Raw genomic sequence first — 17,655 nt, 5'->3', positions numbered from 1 at the left:
TGGCAGAGAGGAGGCTGGAATTATATTTTTGGAGGGCAGATTTATATTGGTTGAAATCTCTCAGAGACTTGTCTTGCGCCACAGGCGCTCATGAGCACGACTATGTTTTTTCAGACTTCTAGTGACATCTGTTTGCCAAGGTTGAAGGGGTCAGGGCTTGATTCTGTGTGCAGTGAGGGGGGCCAGTGAGTCCAGAGAGGCTAGAAGTGAAGAGTTGTAGACAGAAGTGGCTAGGTTGGTGCAGGATAGGGGTGAGATTTTGTCGTAGAGGCTGGTCGATTGCAGAGTAGAGAAGAGAAGGGTTGAGATGACGTAGGTTTCTGCAGGTAACTTTAATGAGGTTGGAGGGAGGGGAGGTGAAGGAGAGAGTGAAACCAATAAGGTGGTGATCAGAGAGAGGGCATGGATAATTAGAGAGGTTGCATGGAGTGCAAAGGTGAGAGAAAACAAGGTCAAGGATATTGCCTTCGGAGTGAGTAGGATCATGTATCCACTGCTTCAGGTCAAAGGAGGAGGTTAGGCTGAGAAGTTTGGAAGGGGCAGACGTGTTAGTATTAATAGGGATGTTGAAGTCCCCGAGAATGATTGTGGGGATTTGAGAAGAAAGAAAGTAGGGTAACCAGGCAGAGAAGTCATCAAGAAATGTTGATACTGGTCCAGGGGGCCTGTAGATCACAGCTATCCTTAGAGAAATTAGAGTGAAGAGACGAATGCAGTGTGCTTCGAAAGAGGAGAGTGAGAGAGGGAGTTGGCTGAAGTACCTGAAATGTGCTATGTGGGGCTAGAAGGATTCCAACACCTCCTCCCTTACTTCCATTGGATCTGGGGGAGTGAGTCCAAAGAAGACCACCATGGGATAGGGCAGCAGAAGACGCAGTGTCGGATTCGTGGAGCCAGGTTTCGGTGATGGCGAGTAGGTTAAAAGAGTTGGCGATAAAGATGTCATGGAGAGAGGGGAGTTTGTTGCAGACAGAGTGGGAGTTCCAAAGGGCACAAGAGAAAGGGTGTCTGGTCTTGGGAAGAATAGAAATGGGAACTAAATTGTGTTGATTGCAGCTGCTGCCAGAGGGTGCAGGGTGATGGGTACAGTTTAATGATGGAGGCCCAGGGTTTGGGGATATATCTCTAGAGGTTAGGAAAGTAATATGGGAGTGGGATTTATATGAAGGGACATGCCCCAGGGTCTTGGAGATTTTTAGTGTGTGTGGATTTAGAATTAACAGGAGTTGGTGGGTGCAGTAATAAGGAGAGGACAGAAGTGAAGGTGATGTATATATGCTGTGGGGGGGGGGGGGGGGGGGGGGGCGGGAGAAGAGGGGTGGAGTTGAGATCATTTTAGTATAGACGAGAGAGCTGTCAGAAGGAGTGGTAGAGAGTGCATGTTATAAGGAGAAAGAGCTAAAGGGTAAAACGAGGTCACCTATTGTCTTTGTGTTTTTTTTCAAAGTATTTTCTTGTGTACCTTCGCTTTGTGCATTCGCTGAAGTGCAGAGTCAGAAGTGCTTCCACTTATAGAAATCCGACTTGGAGGTGACTTCCATTGAATTCTATGAGTACAAGTCACCTAGAAGTCGGATTGAAGTAGTACAGGAACCTTTTCTGAAGTCTGAGCAACTGATCCATTCGCTTACATTGAATTTTTTCATGTAGCGCCACTTGAGGCAATAGGGGCAACTTGAAGTCGATCCAAAGTTGCCCCTGTGTGAATGGACTCTTATGCAGCTGAGAACAGAGGATGTAATCATTTATTAAAAAATATCTATACAAAATGGTTTTTCCTTTCCTTTTTTTTTTTCAAACTGAATGGCTTGTTTTACAAGGTTATCGTTTACATTTTCTACAATTAAGGGTTGGAGATTTAATGAGACAACACGTCTTGGCCCCTGTACACACGGTCGGAGATTTCCACAACCAAATCCGTCGGATTTTGCCCGTCGGATTTTGTCCGTCGGAAACTGTTGCATACACACGATCGGACAAAGTTGTCGAAAAATCCGATCATTCAGAACGTGATGACGTAATTTCGTTACGATGGGACTACATTCAGGCTAGTAGCCAATAGCTTTGATGTAGGAATTTGATCTGAGCATGCGTGGCACTTGGTCCGATCAAAATTCTCTACACATGTCCGATCGGCCCAGTTGGTCGGGAAACATTTCCAACATGTTGGAAAATTGGGTCCGACGGATATTCCGATGGAATCAGTCCGATGCATACCACACACAGTCGGATTATCCGACGACACGGTCCGATAGGACACATTCCGACGGATTCTCCGACCGTGTGTACAAGGGCTTAGAGGTGTCAAATCAGTCAAACTTAATTTTCTACCCCTGAAGGCCAAACTTGTTAAAGTGATACCAAACACAGTTTAATTTATGATGATGGCACTGTAATTATTTCAATAAAAATAAATAAACACACACATCCAAGTACCCTTTTCCTAATAGATATAAAGCCGTCACATGACCCAGAACTTTACCAGCCTGTCTGCAGGGGAACATCAGCAGGAGGAGCTTCTAGTCCTCTGCTGCTGCTAATGTTCAAAATATAAAAATAAAAAAAAGTAAAAGAGTAAAAATAAATAATTTCAATAAAGTTTTAAATTGTCCTACAAATATATATTTGAAAAAAAAATCTGTATTAGTTTGTGGAAATAACATGGTGTGGGCCAGGGCCGTCTTTAATGCAGGGCAAAAGGGGCAACTGCCCTGGGCCCTGTCATTGTGGCGGGCCCGCCAAAGCAGCTGTCCCTTGTGCCCGCGCTGCCTGCAAATTGGGGCCCCAGCCATGCCACGATAACCCAGCGGAGCGCAGAAATAAATTTCTGTATTCCACGGCCAGGGATGGGGGTGGGGCTGTGAGCTCCACTGCCGCTCTGACCCAGCCCATGCAGCCTGTATGCTCAGAGGCTTGGAGCTGATATCGGAGTAGGAGAGATGAGAGCCCTGCCTCCGGACCTCTTTGAGCCCCGCGTCCGGACCTCTTTGAGCCCCGCCCCCCGGACCTTTCCAAGCTCTGCCTCCAGACCCCTGAGGGCCCCGCACCTGGACCCCTGAAGGCCCTATCCCTGAATCAATGAGAGCGGGTGGTGAGCCTGACTGGCTAGGTAGGTCATTCTCCCCATAGACTGCTTGAACACTGTTATATTAACCCTAACCTGTTTTTTATGAACAGTATAGCTGTACACTGCTGTGAAAATTTTTAAAATGGTTACTTAGTTTATCACCTCCTGTACTCTGGTCATCTCCTGTATTAGATTTTTAGTCTCTGGTCATCTCCTGTATTAGATTTTTAGTCTCTGGTCATCTTCTGTATTAGATTTTTAGTCTCTGGTCATCTCCTCTATTAGATCCGCAGTCTCTGGTCATCTCCTCTATTAGATCCGCAGTCTCTGGTCATCTCCTCTATTAGATCCGCAGTCTCTGGTCATCTCCTCTATTAGATCCGCAGTCTCTGGTCATCTCCTCTATTAGATCCGCAGTCTCCGGTCATCTCCTCTATTAGATCCGCAGTCTCCGGTCATCTCCTCTATTAGATCCGCAGTCTCCGGTCATCTCCTCTATTAGATCCGCAGTCTCCGGTCATCTCCTCTATTAGATCCGCAGTCTCCGGTCATCTCCTCTATTAGATCCGCAGTCTCCGGTCATCTCCTGTATTAGATCCGCAGTCTCTGGTCATCTCCCGTCTTCCGTTTCTCAGTGAGCAGTAATGATGTGCAGTAACCTCTAGCAATGAATGAGGAAGCAGAAATTATGTGTTGTAACCTCTAGCAACCAGTCAGTGATGGGTAATAATATGCTGTATCATCTGGCAACCAATTGCTGCCTGATCTGCTGCAGTAAACTGATTTGGGTCTTGCTGCTATTTGTTATATGTCTAATAGCAGTTGGGGGCCCCAAGAAAATGTTTGCCCAGGGCCCAATCAACATTAAAGACGGCCCTGGTGTGGGCGGATTTTTGTCAGTCACATGCTGTAGGTGGATTTCGGTCTGTCACAGGCTGTGTCATGACCTTCAAGCCGTGTCTTAGAAAAAGAGGGAGGCAAAGCCACAATTAATTTACATGTAATATATGTTGCCCCCATTATGTTTAGCTGGTTAGTGGGCATGGAGGATGAGAGAGGGAGCAGGCTGTCATTTACCACTGTGTATATGCCCTCATGTGACTCTATAGTCTCACAGGCTTCTCAGATGAGATGGGGAGAAAATGCTCAGCATAGAAACTTACTGGAAACAGAGCATGTGCAGAGTTGCCACCAGAGCTGAAAAATCCCTAGCTGAATTTGGGACATGAACAGAAGGTGGAGAAAGAACAGCAGGATCAACCAGGTTTTTGCAAGAATAAAGAAAACAAATCTCATAGCGTGTGAAGCATGAATAAAACAGCATTTATTGATAGTTTTTTATGAAGTGGACTTAGTGACACCTAAATAGGTCTATATAGGTCTATAGGTCTACATTCCTACAATGTATCCTCATTTTCAAAAATGCATGGTTTACTTGCCAATCCCTCTCTGCCAACAACTTACAAACCCAAACTTTAGTGGCAGAAAAATGCAGTGTTCCCCAGGAGCAGTGTTAAGCCAACTGACTCTTGTCAGGAATTATCTAAAAGTTACTCTGCAATAAGAACGAACGGTTAGAGCGGCTGTTTTCCTGCTATGTACCCAATAGAAAAATAAGCCTAGGTTTCATTGACACTATGACAGGAAGTGGTAGATAATCTGCCTTAGTGTGGCACAGATGGCAATAAAAATCTCAAAGAACATTTAACCACCCCATTTTTCCCAACATTAAAAATATATACTGTATACAACATCTCCTGCCACAACACACAGTAAAAGACCTAAACATTTTTTTGGAGAAAAGCTTTGGGTCTTTAGGACAAGATATTTTGAGACAAAAGAGAAACTGCCATGACATACCTGGTGGACACGATAAATGATACTTCTCTTACCTGTACTGAGAGATTCCTTCACTTTCACTGCACAGAATGGCTGGCAAGGTTCTGCTTGAGCTGGCATTGAGCCCAACTCAAATGAGTTGAAGGAAATCCGCAGGAAAGGAGCCATGGTGCAACCTGAAATAGAAAATAGCTTATTTTACTATATGGATAACTTTTTTGAAATGTTATTTTTTCACATTTCCACTTTACCCTTTAAAGTGACGCCAAACTCTGATTTTAAAAGAAAAAAAAAATTATATTCAAGTATGTTTTCTTAAAGTGATTTAAAAGGCATGTTTTCTTTAAAATAACACACATTTTGTTCTTACCTGCTCTGTCCAGCTTCTCGGGTTCCCTGCCATCGCCCCTGGCCCCTCCCTTCTGCCAAGTGCTCCCAGAGCAAACAGCTTTCTGTAGGGGCACCCAAGCAGGCTCACTCTCGAGCTTATGCTCTGCGTGTCCATTAAGACACAGAGCTGAGAATTGGCCCTACCCCCTCTCTCTTCTCATTGGCTTACTGGCTGTGACTGACAGCAGTGGGAGCCAATGACTCTCGCTGCTGTCTCAGCCGATGAGAAGGGAGAGTCCTCGAAGAGCTGCACACAGAAGGTCTGTTGAGCCTTTAGACTTAGAAATGCACTTTTTGCTCACAGCCGCCTACAAATGTTTTTGCCACGATCTGGTTTCCTGCTGGAGGATGAAGACGTTAGTTCTCCATAGTCACACTGTATGTGGAAACATAGCCACCGTCTCTTGCTTGCTCCCAAGATGCAGTAGGGACCACAGTGCACATTTCCAAGTCTATCTCGGGAGCAAGCAAGGGAGGGTGGCAACATTCTTATATGAATAAATGTATTCATCCCCTAACAGGAAGTCAGATCACACCTGCAAATAAAAGAAAAAGAAAAAAAGAATATGGATATATTTGGAAGAGGCTTAGAGCAAAAGACGGTCCATTTTTATACTTAAAATGTTTTTTTCTTTTTAAACCAGAGTTCAATGTCAAATTAGGCAAACACAGGAAATGTTTCACACATTCATAGTCAGACATAGTAAGAGCAATAGTGCATCGGGTGATTGACACAGGATGAGAAAAGGTTTACTCTGGACAGAGTCCTAATGGAGAGATGAACGCCTGTGTTAAATCTTCAAGGAAAAAAAAAAAAACATTCACTGTTTATATTACAGCTACATAAACAGAACAGTAAAAGCCAAAAAAGCATTTACCCACATTATCACGTTGCAAATCGCAGGTTTATCACAAGATTACGTATGGCCCATACCCATGGTTTAAAGTGGAATTTCAGAATGCAACAATACTAACAGTAAATGGCCTTAAATCCAATCCAAACTCTAGGCAGATATAAAAAAAAGACACAAATGAATGCAGCTATGTATTCATTAAAACACTTTTTTTTTTTTTAATGAAAGCAATGTAAGCATCTGAAATTAACTATGTCAGCATCTTGCAGTCCCTGTACAGAAGAGCTCAGACTGGGGTAGGGGAAGCAGCGCAAGGAGTCAAATGATGTGCTGCAGTGCAAGGTGCATGCTGCTCAGAAAGAGAAAGCAGATTGGCAGGGAAATTATCTTATAAGTCTGCTGGTTCTGTGCCCACCGTCCAGTCACAGGGTAAGATGGGGAGGAATCCCGTATGCGTTTTTGAACTGCAACAGAAAAAAAAAAAATCTGGTTTCCTGCCAAACAGGACTGGATAGATATTACAAATCCTTTGGCATCTTCCATATGTGTATTTCTGTGTATATATCAGCTTGCCTGGAGTCTATAGCGTTAACAGTGCCAATTTTGAAAGGAAATAAAAAAAAAAAATAAAAAAAAGAGAGATAGTACTATATACCAGTTTTTAATAAATACAAAATGGCTTCCACTATTTCTGGTACGTGAACTGTATTTGTAAAGAAGCATATAGTAGGAGCATGTAGCCTGCAGCTTACTATCTACCAATCATGTGACTACCAAATGACATTGTAATAGTGCTTTGCTGAGGGATAGACGGGAGGTGGAAAAGAGTAGACATAGGTGGGGGCTGGCTCTAGCACATACATGCCTTCTGTGCTTCCAATGCTGGCAAGACAAACAAAACGTAAATTATACATGAATACACAAACACACTGTTACAATTCAGAAGGGGTAAACCTGCCTTTACACTACCTCACATCTGTATTAGGGTATCAAAGCTCTATTACGGTAGCAGAGACAATCGCTGGACACGCTTCAGTCTCACTTTGCCAAAGATCAATGCTCTAGTGATATATGCCTCCTTATCAGTCAAAATTACTTCCATACCTGTAGCGATTGTCATCTCTTCCCAGTAATTCACAAACAAAATGAAAATTTCAAGAGATGCTTAGAGTCAGAAGCATTGCTTGCAATTATTGAGATGTTTTGCCCAACATAAAGCTATTCCTAAAGTTTAGGGGGCTACCCATAAAAGGTGAGTTTTTTTTAATTAAAGAGGTGCATACCCCATTTCCCCGAAAATAAGACCTAGCGTGATTGTCGGCGATGGCTGCAATATAAGCCCTACCCCCCAAATAAGCCCTACCCCGTTTCCCTGAAATTAAGCCCTACCCTGAAAATAAGACCTACAATGACTTTAACTAGGGCTTATTTGGGGTGTAGAGCTTATATTGCAGCCATCACCAACAATCATGCTAGATCTTATTTTCTGGGAAACAGGGTAGCACTTCATTAACTTGTAAGCTACTCTCATTAATAGTGCCAGCTGGCAAGCAGAGGGGGTCTTCCAGATGCAAAAGATTTGGCAACTGCCATCACATGTTTATGGCCAAGCTAAATCTCATGACTGGGAACTCCAGTTATAATCATAGGGGAGAATTCAATAAAGTACCAGCAGGCCTTTTCTGGCATTAATCCCCCTTTTCAATGAATTGCGGCAAATTCATGAAGAATATACAACGCTTTAGGTTCAGACAGAGATATATGCACCAAATTCCAATAGTTTAACAATTGCCCCACTTTTGCATTGTCGAGCAATGAATGTGTCAAATTCAAAATAAAATACTAAACAGTTCATATATCTTATGAAAGTGGAGCTAATTAAGACCGACACTATTTTGGCGTACAGAGAGCGAAACTGGCACAGACAAATTTTGCGAAAGTGTAACATGTAGTCTAAAAGTGGTGAAGCATAAGCCAAATTCAAGCACAAGTTCTAGACAGGTACATGAATCTGGCACATGCTGCACCACTTTTAGACTACATAAATAAGAGACATTGTTGCAAAATCTGTCTGCTCCAGGGTTATTGTGTAGAGGAAGCCGTTTTATATGAAGATCACAAGTACCGGAACTAGAAACTAAATACAGTTACCATGCTGTCATTTTTGGTACTTCCAACAGCAACCAAGATGTCAATGGATATCGACACCTGCATCCATTACTGAAAAAAATCTCAGCAACCAGGAGTACTAAATATATATAGAAGACTGAGAAATGTATGTAGCTGCAAAGTCAATGCCCAAAAAATATTTGACTGGTGTCAAATTTTTGAGGTATAATTTATATTGATGATAAATATTAACTATTTTTGTGGTTCTAAAGTTCCTGATGGTTGTTGTATTGGCATGGGTTTATCTGTACACCTCATCGGAGCCTAAAAGGAGGGGTAGAGCTAAAGCCCCTTTGGCCCTATTTCTCCTGTGGGTAACAGGAATACACTTTGTTCCGCACTCCTGTAACCACTGTCGGCTAATGTCACACAGATGGTACAGGCTCTGGATCACTCCCGACTTTTCAGTCAGGATCCACCCAGATGCCTGGATTGGCAGCTGGCTCAGCCTATCAGCAAGGAGCCATCCACTCCTGTCCCCTGCACAGCTTGACGCCCCTGTGAGCGTAGGAGGGGCAAAGCAAAGAGCCTGTGACTGACAGTCACCGCCTCTCTGCAGACTGAACACAGAGAGCTGAGCAATCAGTGGTCTTTGATCACTCAGTTCTCGGTGTAGAGGTGATGGGGGACAGTTGCAGCTGGGATCGGTGCTGCAGCCAGCTAGGCGATTATGACTCTTATTTTTGATTCCAAAAACATCTCTTTTAAAGATAAAAGGCAACAGCCCATGGTTCTGCAAATAGGAATCTGAGTCTTTACTAAATGACCTTCCACTCCCACATCTCTAAATTGCTGGGCATCTGACCCCATCTATTAATGAGTAATTTGTTTTTGGTCTGTTTCTGAAATTTCACTATACTAACATGTTTAGGACTACAAACTATGTGAAATATGATCATTTATAGTGTCTCTGTACTTACAATGGTTCCGGAAACAAGCTTTCAACAACTTCCTCACAACAGCACCACGGTGAGACAGTAAGCAAGTCAAAGAGTAATATGCAGAGTTTACCAGTGCTTCATAATTAGCAATATCAGTTTTTGTATTTGGAGGAACTTGTCAGGGATGTCTTAGTGATTTTAAACTATATAATTCTGAATCAAGAAGTTTTTACCAGATTTATTTAGCTGCCCTGCTTCAGAATCTCCACATATTTTAGACCGTAAACCCTGTTCAAATATTACTGGCAGTGTGCCAGTTTCTTAAACTACTAAATTGGAATGGTGCCTTTTATATTTAAATGTAAGGGTCCTTTCACACGGGGCGGATCAGTTCTGATCCGCCCCGTGGATGTCCGTTTGCTCAGCGGGGATCACTCCGCCGATCCCCGCTGAGCAGGGAGATGACAGGTCTGTCTCTGCACACTGCGCAGGGACGGACCTGTCACAGCGCCGCTCTCCCCTATGGGAGATCGGATGACGACGGACCGCAGTGCCCGTCGTCATCCGATCCGATCCGCAGACGGATGGAAAAATAGCTTTTTCCTCCGTTACACTTTTTCGGATCGGAGCGGGTCGGATGTCAGCGGACATGTCACCGCTGACATCCGACGCTCCATAGACCTCTATGGAGCACCCGTTCAGGTCCGCCTAAAAAACTGACAGGCGGGCCTGAACGGGACGTCGGTGTGAAAGAGGCCTAAGTGTCTTTAGTTATGTGGATTATGTATTGTTTTATATTACTTTAGTGTAAACAATGTTTTTTATTAAGACTTGGTAAACTTGCGGGGCAAAAGTGTAATAATAAGGGATGCACCGAAATTTCGGCCGCCGAAACATATCGGCCGAAAATGCCCTTTTCGGCAATTTGCCGAAAGGAAAAAACGGCCGATAAGTGAGCCGAAAATGGGGCGGGGCCTGGGGCGGAACTCCACCCCCGCCCTGCCCCTGGTGCCTCCCATGATGGGGGTGAATAGCGCATGACTGATGCAGCCAGCGATGCCCCTCTGCAGTGAAGAGAGCAGTCTGGTTGAATAGAGCGCCGGGAACATCACAGCTTTAATTTCAATAGCTGTGTGTTCCCCGTCGCGCGCCGTCACACACAGCCCCTCCCCCTTGTCCGGGGAACTTTGATAGACAGATCACCTGTCCAGATTGGACGGGTGATCTGTCTATCAAAGGGGGCATCGCTGGCTGCATCAGTCCTGCGCTATTCACCCCCATCATGGGAGGCACCAGGGGCGGGGCGGGGGCAACACTGTCTGCATCACAGGGGGCAACACTGGCTGCATCACAGGGGGCAACACTGGCTGCATCACAGGGGGCAACACTGGCTGCATCACTGGCTGCACTTAACTCTTTTATCACCTCTCTGACCACCTCCTGTACCGCGTCGCCAGTCTCTGACCACCTCCTGTACCGCGTCGCCAGTCTCTGACCATCGCCTGTACCGCGTCGCCAGTCTCTGACCACCTCCTGTACCGTGTCCCCAGCCTCTGACCACCTCCTGTACCGTGTCCCCAGCCTCTGACCACCTCCTGTACCGTGTCCCCAGCCTCTGACCACCTCCTGTACCGTGTCCCCAGCCTCTGACCACCTCCTGTACCATGTGCCCAGCCTCTGAGCACCTCCTGTACCATGTGCCCAGCCTCTGACCACCTCCTGTACCATGTCCCCAGCCTCTGACCACCTCCTGTACCATGTCCCCAGCCTCTGACCACCTCCTGTACCATGTGCCCAGCCTCTGACCACCTCCTGTACCATGTGCCTAGCCTCTGACCACCTCCTGTACCATGTCCCCAGCCTCTGATCACCTCCTGTACCATGTCCCCAGCCTCTGACCACCTCCTGTACCATGTCCCCAGCCTCTGAGCACCTCCTGTACCATGTGCCCAGCCTCTGAGCACCTCCTGTACCATGTGCCCAGCCTCTGACCACCTCCTGTACCATGTCCCCAGCCTCTGACCACCTCCTGTACCATGTCCCCAGCCTCTGACCACCTCCTGTACCATGTGCCCAGCCTCTGAGCACCTCCTGTACCATGTGCCCAGCCTCTGACCACCTCCTGTACCATGTCCCCAGCCTCTGATCACCTCCTGTACCATGTCCCCAGCCTCTGACCATCTCCTGTATAAAAATATTTTTTGAAAACAGTCATTTTCGGTATCGGTGCTGTTTCGGTATCGGTTTTCGGCCTAGTGTATTTTTCATTTTCGGTATCGGTTTCGGCACCAAAAAACCCATTCGGTGCATCCCTAGTAATAATGTGTCAGCGTCAAACAGATGTGCAGTATGGTGCTACATAGAGTTCCATAAACAATTTGCACAGATAATTTCACATGGCCATCAGATAGTAATATAATATAAAACTGTAAGATCCATCAATATGGTGAATTGCCACTCTCCATAAAGCCAAATCCCCACATCCACAACATGACAATATGTTGCTTTAGTACTTTGTAGGCCAATAATTCATTCTGCAACTGATCCTACAAACTTCCATATTGATGAACATGCAGTGAGTGCACAATACGACTTTAAAGAGGAAGTAAACTCTCCCACTCTGATGCTTCTTTTCATTCATTTAGTCCATTATAATAAGTAATTATCAAACTATAGCCACTGTAATCCAGCCCAAATCGCATATTACTTAGACCCCTTTCACACCAGGGCGTTTTGCAGGCGCTATAGCGTTAGAAATATCGCCTGCAAAATGCTCTAAAGAAGCTGCACCATTGTGTGTAGTGTGAAGGCTTTCACACTACAGCGGTGCGCTGGCAGGACGTCAGAAAAAAATCCAGCAGCTTCTTTGGAGCGGTGAAGGAGCGGTGTGTTTACCACTGCTCCCCATTGAAATCAATGGGGTACCGCTGTAATACCGCCGGCAAAACACCGCTATTGCGGCGTATTGCCGGGGGTTTTAACCCTTTCGCGGCCCCTAGCGGGGGGGGGGGGGTAAAAGCGCCCCGCTAGCGGCCAAAATGCGCCGCAAATCCGCCGGTAAAACGCCGCTAAAAATAGCAGCGTTTTACCGCCCACGCCATCTGCGGTGTGGTGTGAAAGGGGTCTTACTGTTTAAAGAAACTTTAAAAAACTTGTTTCCAGGGGTTAGGCAGCGCCATCTTAAAGTGGAAGTAAACTCCCCTATCGTTTTCAGCCAAGGAAGCTGCCATCTTTGCCTCTGTTTAATCTTCAACTGCTATGGTGCTGCACATGTGATTCGTTATGACACCAGCCATTGGATGGTTTGATAGTTTGGCTGAGAGCATAGCCAATGTGCAGTTAGCATTCCCGGCATGCCTTTAAAAAAAAAAAAAAAAAAAAAAAAAAAAAAAAAAAAAAATCGATGGGTTTACTTACACTTTAAGTATTGTTTGAGTCCACAGTGGAGTGTATTTCCGCCCTTACATTGAGAACTTCCTGTACTGTTAACCAAGCCTCCTTCTCAATCCAACGTTTCTATGGCAACGCCGCTTCCCTGTTCATAGCTGACTTGTTTATTTCATAGTATTTACTTGTGCTGATTACCTAGTGTTTGCCTGTATGAGTCCTATCAGCTTCAGCTGATAAGACTGCAGTAATGCTGTCCCAATTCTTGCTTTACACTGTATGTGAGGTCACATGGTGTGTAGAAGGAAGCTCTGAGTGATTAGCAGCCTGCTGGGAGTACAGAGCTGTGTGCTGTAGGAAGTCCTGATAACAGATAAGACAGAGCGTGTGCCATAAATCAGGGGAGATCTGGGCATGCTCAGTGACATCATTCTAAAGAACAAAAAGGATTACAATAATACTAAGCAAGTAAGGAGATATCAAGCAGTGTTCATTAGGGTTTTTTATGCTGATTCACATGGGACAAAGTTGTAGGGGAGGGTTTACAATCACTTTAAATGGGACACACAGAAAAAGAATGTAACAATGTGTAGTGTGTAAAACACTAGAGAGGGGACAACAGAAGGAAATGTGCTGCATGAACCAAGAGAGCATACAGCATATTTGTGCAGAAATCCCCAAGTACTATTGCTAACAAACATGTGGCGCTCTTCAGTAAAAGTAGAGGTTGGAGAGAAAAGTGAACGCAGAGGAGGACAGCAGAGAGACTGATGGAGCAACTCACTTAGGTCTGATTCACACCTATGCCTTTTTAGGCCTGGTTCACACTTGTGCTATGCGAGAACCCTGGGAATCAACTGCGGGTTACCGCATCGCACCAGACATACACGGCAGTTTACACTGCCATATGTGAACTGCTCAGGAGTGTCATTATATGTTAACACCACCCCCATTTCAGCTCACATATTGCACTGCAAACTGACAGTACAGACATGAATAGGATTGCATATGTGTGAACACACATGCGATCCGATTCTGGTCCGAACAGAAAAAAGGGTTCAGTACGTCAGGGCTCGACAAAACCTGGGCGCCAGGTCGCATTTGCGACTAGAATTAGTGACCTGGCGCCTGGGGCAGCACAGCTGGGGGAATCCTGTCTCCATGGACCCCCCCCCCCCCCAGCGTGATCGCGCCAGGCCGCGCCGCCGGTGGCCGCTAATTGAGCCCCCGGCTTTGAGGCCTTCTGCGATCCTATGGTTTTTTCTGAAATCTGGCACCCTCTTGTGGTGGCCATTGGAATAACAACCAGCAATGCTAATGGAGCTTCCCCTGCCTGTCATCTCCTTCCCTTTACTTAGAACCACTAAACATATATATTTTTTATTCTAACACCCTAGAGAATAAAATGGTGGTCGTTGCAATACTGTCTGTCACACCGTATTTGCACAGCGAACTTACAAGCGCACTTTTTTGTGAAAAAATAATTTATTTAATAAAAAAATATATATATATGACAACAGTAAAGTTAGCCCAATTTTTTTTATATTGTGCAAGATAATGTTACGCCGAGTAAATCGATACCCAACATGTCATGCTTCAAAATTGATTATGGAATGGCGACAAACTTTTACCCTATAAAATCTTCATAGGCGACATTTAAAAAATTCTACAGGTTGCACATTTTAAGTTACAGAGGAGGTCTAGGGCTAGAATTATTGCTCTCACTCTAACGATTGCAGCGATACCTCACATGTGTGGTTTGAATACCGCTTTCATATATGCGTTCGCTTCTGCACGCAAGCTTGGCGGGACAGGGCGCGTTTTTAAAAAAAAGTTTTTTTCTTATTTTAACTTTTTTTCTTTTTTTTTTTTTTTTTTTTTTTAAAGAACAGTGAAAAAAATAAGTGTGTCACTCTTATTCCTATTACAAGGTATAAAAATCCCTTGTAATAGAAAAAAGCATGACATGTTCTCTTATATATGAGATCTGGGGTCAGAGAGACCTCACATCTCATATTGACACTAAAATGCCATTTAAAAAAATAAAAAATAAAAAATAAAATGTCCCTCTAAGAGCTATGGGCAATGACTTGGAGACAGGTGGGGGGCGAGAAATCAAGGGGCCCTGTACAGCCTACCTGACAGGTTTTTCAGATCGTGTGTACACTACTTTTGACAGCCGATCACAACAGTTCATCCAATATTATTTGATCGGACATGCAGGGAAATTTTCCTTCTACAATTCCAGATCGTACGATTTTCATTTAGTCAGTATAGTTGTCGTCCAAAAATACAATACAAATACATTACAACACATGACATCACTAATGATTTTTTTTTCCTGTAAATGAAATGCACTGATTACTGTGTAAAATGACACTGGCAGAGAAGGGGTTAAACACTAGGGGGCAATGAAGGAGTTAAGCGTGTCCTAGGGAGTGATTCTAACTGTGATGGGGATGGACTACCACTCACATGACAGCAATCGCTGCTCCCGATGACATGGATCAGTGATCTCTGTCATGTCACTAGGCAGAACAGGGAAATGCCTTCTTTACATAGGCATCTCCCCGTTCTGCGGCTCCCTTGTGCGGATCACTTGTGGACAGAGTCCGCGGGCATGCTGCACACGACAGGTGCGCCCACTAGCCCTGCCCATTAAAGATGACATACAGGTACGCCCATTTGCCCACTGCTGCCATTGTGCCCATGTATATCGGCGTGCAGCAGTCGGCAAGTGGTTAAAAGAACCTGTGTACATGTAAACATAAGATAACATTGGATGAGTTGAGGAGCAGTTGAAAAAAAAGCATCCAACTGCTTCTGAGCGACCATTTAGCAGCAGCAGTGTACATGAGGCCATAAAATGCTCATATATCCTAGTTCTAGAAAATTATATATATATATATATATATATTATATATATATATATATATATATATATATATATATATATATATATATATACACACACACACACATACACATACATACAGTGCCTTGTGAAAGTATTCGGCCCCCTTGAACTTTTCAACCTTTTGCCACATTTCAGGCTTCAAACATAAAGATATAAAATGTTAATTTTTTCTTAAGAATCACCAACAAGTGGGACACAATTGTGAAGTGGAACGAAATCTATTCGATTTTTGAAACTTTTTTAACTAATAAAAAAAAATGAAAAGTGGGGCGTGCAAAATTATTCGGCCCCCGTTAATACTTTTTAGAGCCACCTTTTGCTGCGATTACAGCTGCAAGTCGCTTGGGGTATGTCTCTATCAGTTTTGCACATCGAGAGACTGAAATTCTTGCCCATTCTTCCTTGCAAAACAGCTCGAGCTCAGTGAGGTTGGATGGAGAGCGTTTGTGAACAGCAGTTTTCAGCTCTTTCCACAGATTTTCGATTGGATTCAGGTCTGGACTTTGACTTGGCCATTCTAACACCTGGATACGTTTATTTGTGAACCATTCCTTTGTAGATTTTGCTGTATGTTTGGGATCATTGTCTTGTTGGAAGATAAATCTCCGTCCCAGTTTCAGGTCTTTTGCAGACTCCAAAAGGTTTTCATCCAGAATGGTCCTGTATTTGGCTGCATCCATCTTCCCCTCAATTTTGTGTTCCAATAATTTTTATTAAAGTTATATTTTTTCCATCAATAACAAGGGTTCACTTCTATACATATTTAGTTCACTTTCATAGTACAGTTGTGAATCTCAGATCCATGCGAACGAAGCCATAGGTATTCATATTATAATACATATCAACAAACAGGTAAATTCACCTGCCAGGACTATTCAAAAAAATATCAGACAATATTAACAAAAGCCTTTGTGGTTTACCATAGAAAATTGTCGTGAGTTGGAGATCTGTAAGCCAGATCTGAGTTGTAGTAGTCATGTAATAGTGAGCGCTTGCTGTTTCAGACGCTCCCTAAAGTCCACTTTCACCCATTCGAAATCCAAACTATGGGAGCAAAGTGGCCCTGTTCGTAAAAGATAGAATAAAAGAAAAGAAACAAAGGAGAAAAGAAAAGAAAAAAAAGAAGTAGAGCAGAAGAAGAAGGGAAAAGAAAAAGGAGTAAAAAAGAGGGAAAAAGAGAGAGTATATAGACGATCCCCACGCTCCAGCCCACTAACCCCCCCCCCTCACGGTGACTGAAGATATTTAACCCAGGGATTCCATGTCTTTTCAAATCGGTTTTGTTGGTCTCGGAGAATACTAGTCAATTTTTCATTAATCATGATCCAGGAAATTTTATTTTTGACAAGCGCCAGATCTTCCCCTCAATTTTAACCATCTTCCCTGTCCCTGCTGAAGAAAAGCAGGCCCAAACCATGATGCTGCCACCACCATGTTTGACAGTGGGGGTGGTGTGTTGAGGGTGATGAGCTGTGTTGCTTTTATGCCAAACATATCGTTTTGCATTGTGGGCAAAAAGTTCGATTTTGGTTTCATCTGACCAGAGCACCTTCTTCCACATGTTTGGTGTGTCTCCCAGGTGGCTTGTGGCAAACTTTAGACGAGACTTTTTATGGTTATCTTTGAGAAATGGCTTTCTTCTTGCCACTCTTCCATAAAGGCCAGATTTGTGCAGTGTACGACTGATTGTTGTCCTATGGACAGACTCTCCCACCTCAGCTGTAGTTCTCTGCAGTTCATCCAGAGTGATCATGGGCCTCTTGGCTGCAGTTAGCATTCCCGGCATGCCTTTTAAAAAAAAATAAAAAATAAAAATCGATGGGTTTACTTCCACTTTAAGTATTGTTTTCAAGATCAAGATCAGTCTTCTCCTTGTCTGAGCTGAAAGTTTAGAGGGACGGCCAGGTCTTGGTAGATTTGCAGTGGTCTGATACTCCTTCCATTTCAAAATGATCGCTTGCACAGTGCTCCTTGGGATGTTTAAAGCTTGGGAAATCTTTTTGTATCCAAATCCGGCTTTAAACTTCTCCACAACAGTATTACGGACCTGCCTGGTGTGCTCCTTGGTCTTCATGATGCTCTCTGCGCTTTCAACAGAACCCTGAGACTATCACAGAGCAGGTGCATTTATACAGAGACTTGATTACACAC

At 44.1% G+C, this 17,655-nt stretch overlaps 1 protein-coding gene across 4 annotated transcripts in view; it reads right to left on the bottom strand.

The window, feature by feature from the left end:
• PRKCD (protein kinase C delta) overlaps positions 1-17,655 on the bottom strand; it is a 217,586-nt gene that overhangs the window by 105,070 nt on the left and 94,861 nt on the right. For all 4 annotated transcript variants that reach the window (XM_077452275.1, XM_077452278.1, XM_077452277.1 and 1 more), the window contains one exon: positions 4,960-5,082. In XM_077452275.1, the coding sequence (XP_077308401.1) occupies positions 4,960-5,074 (115 nt within the window). In that variant the 5' untranslated portion in view covers positions 5,075-5,082. The remainder of the gene's footprint in view (positions 1-4,959; positions 5,083-17,655) is intronic.

This window comes from Lithobates pipiens, unplaced genomic scaffold (genome assembly GCF_037356315.1).
Source record: "Lithobates pipiens isolate NorthernLeopardFrog02 unplaced genomic scaffold, aLitPip1_a1.2 Scaffold_23, whole genome shotgun sequence".
Lineage (NCBI taxonomy): Eukaryota > Metazoa > Chordata > Amphibia > Anura > Ranidae > Lithobates > Lithobates pipiens.
This window is presented reverse-complemented; position numbering and strand designations above follow the sequence as displayed.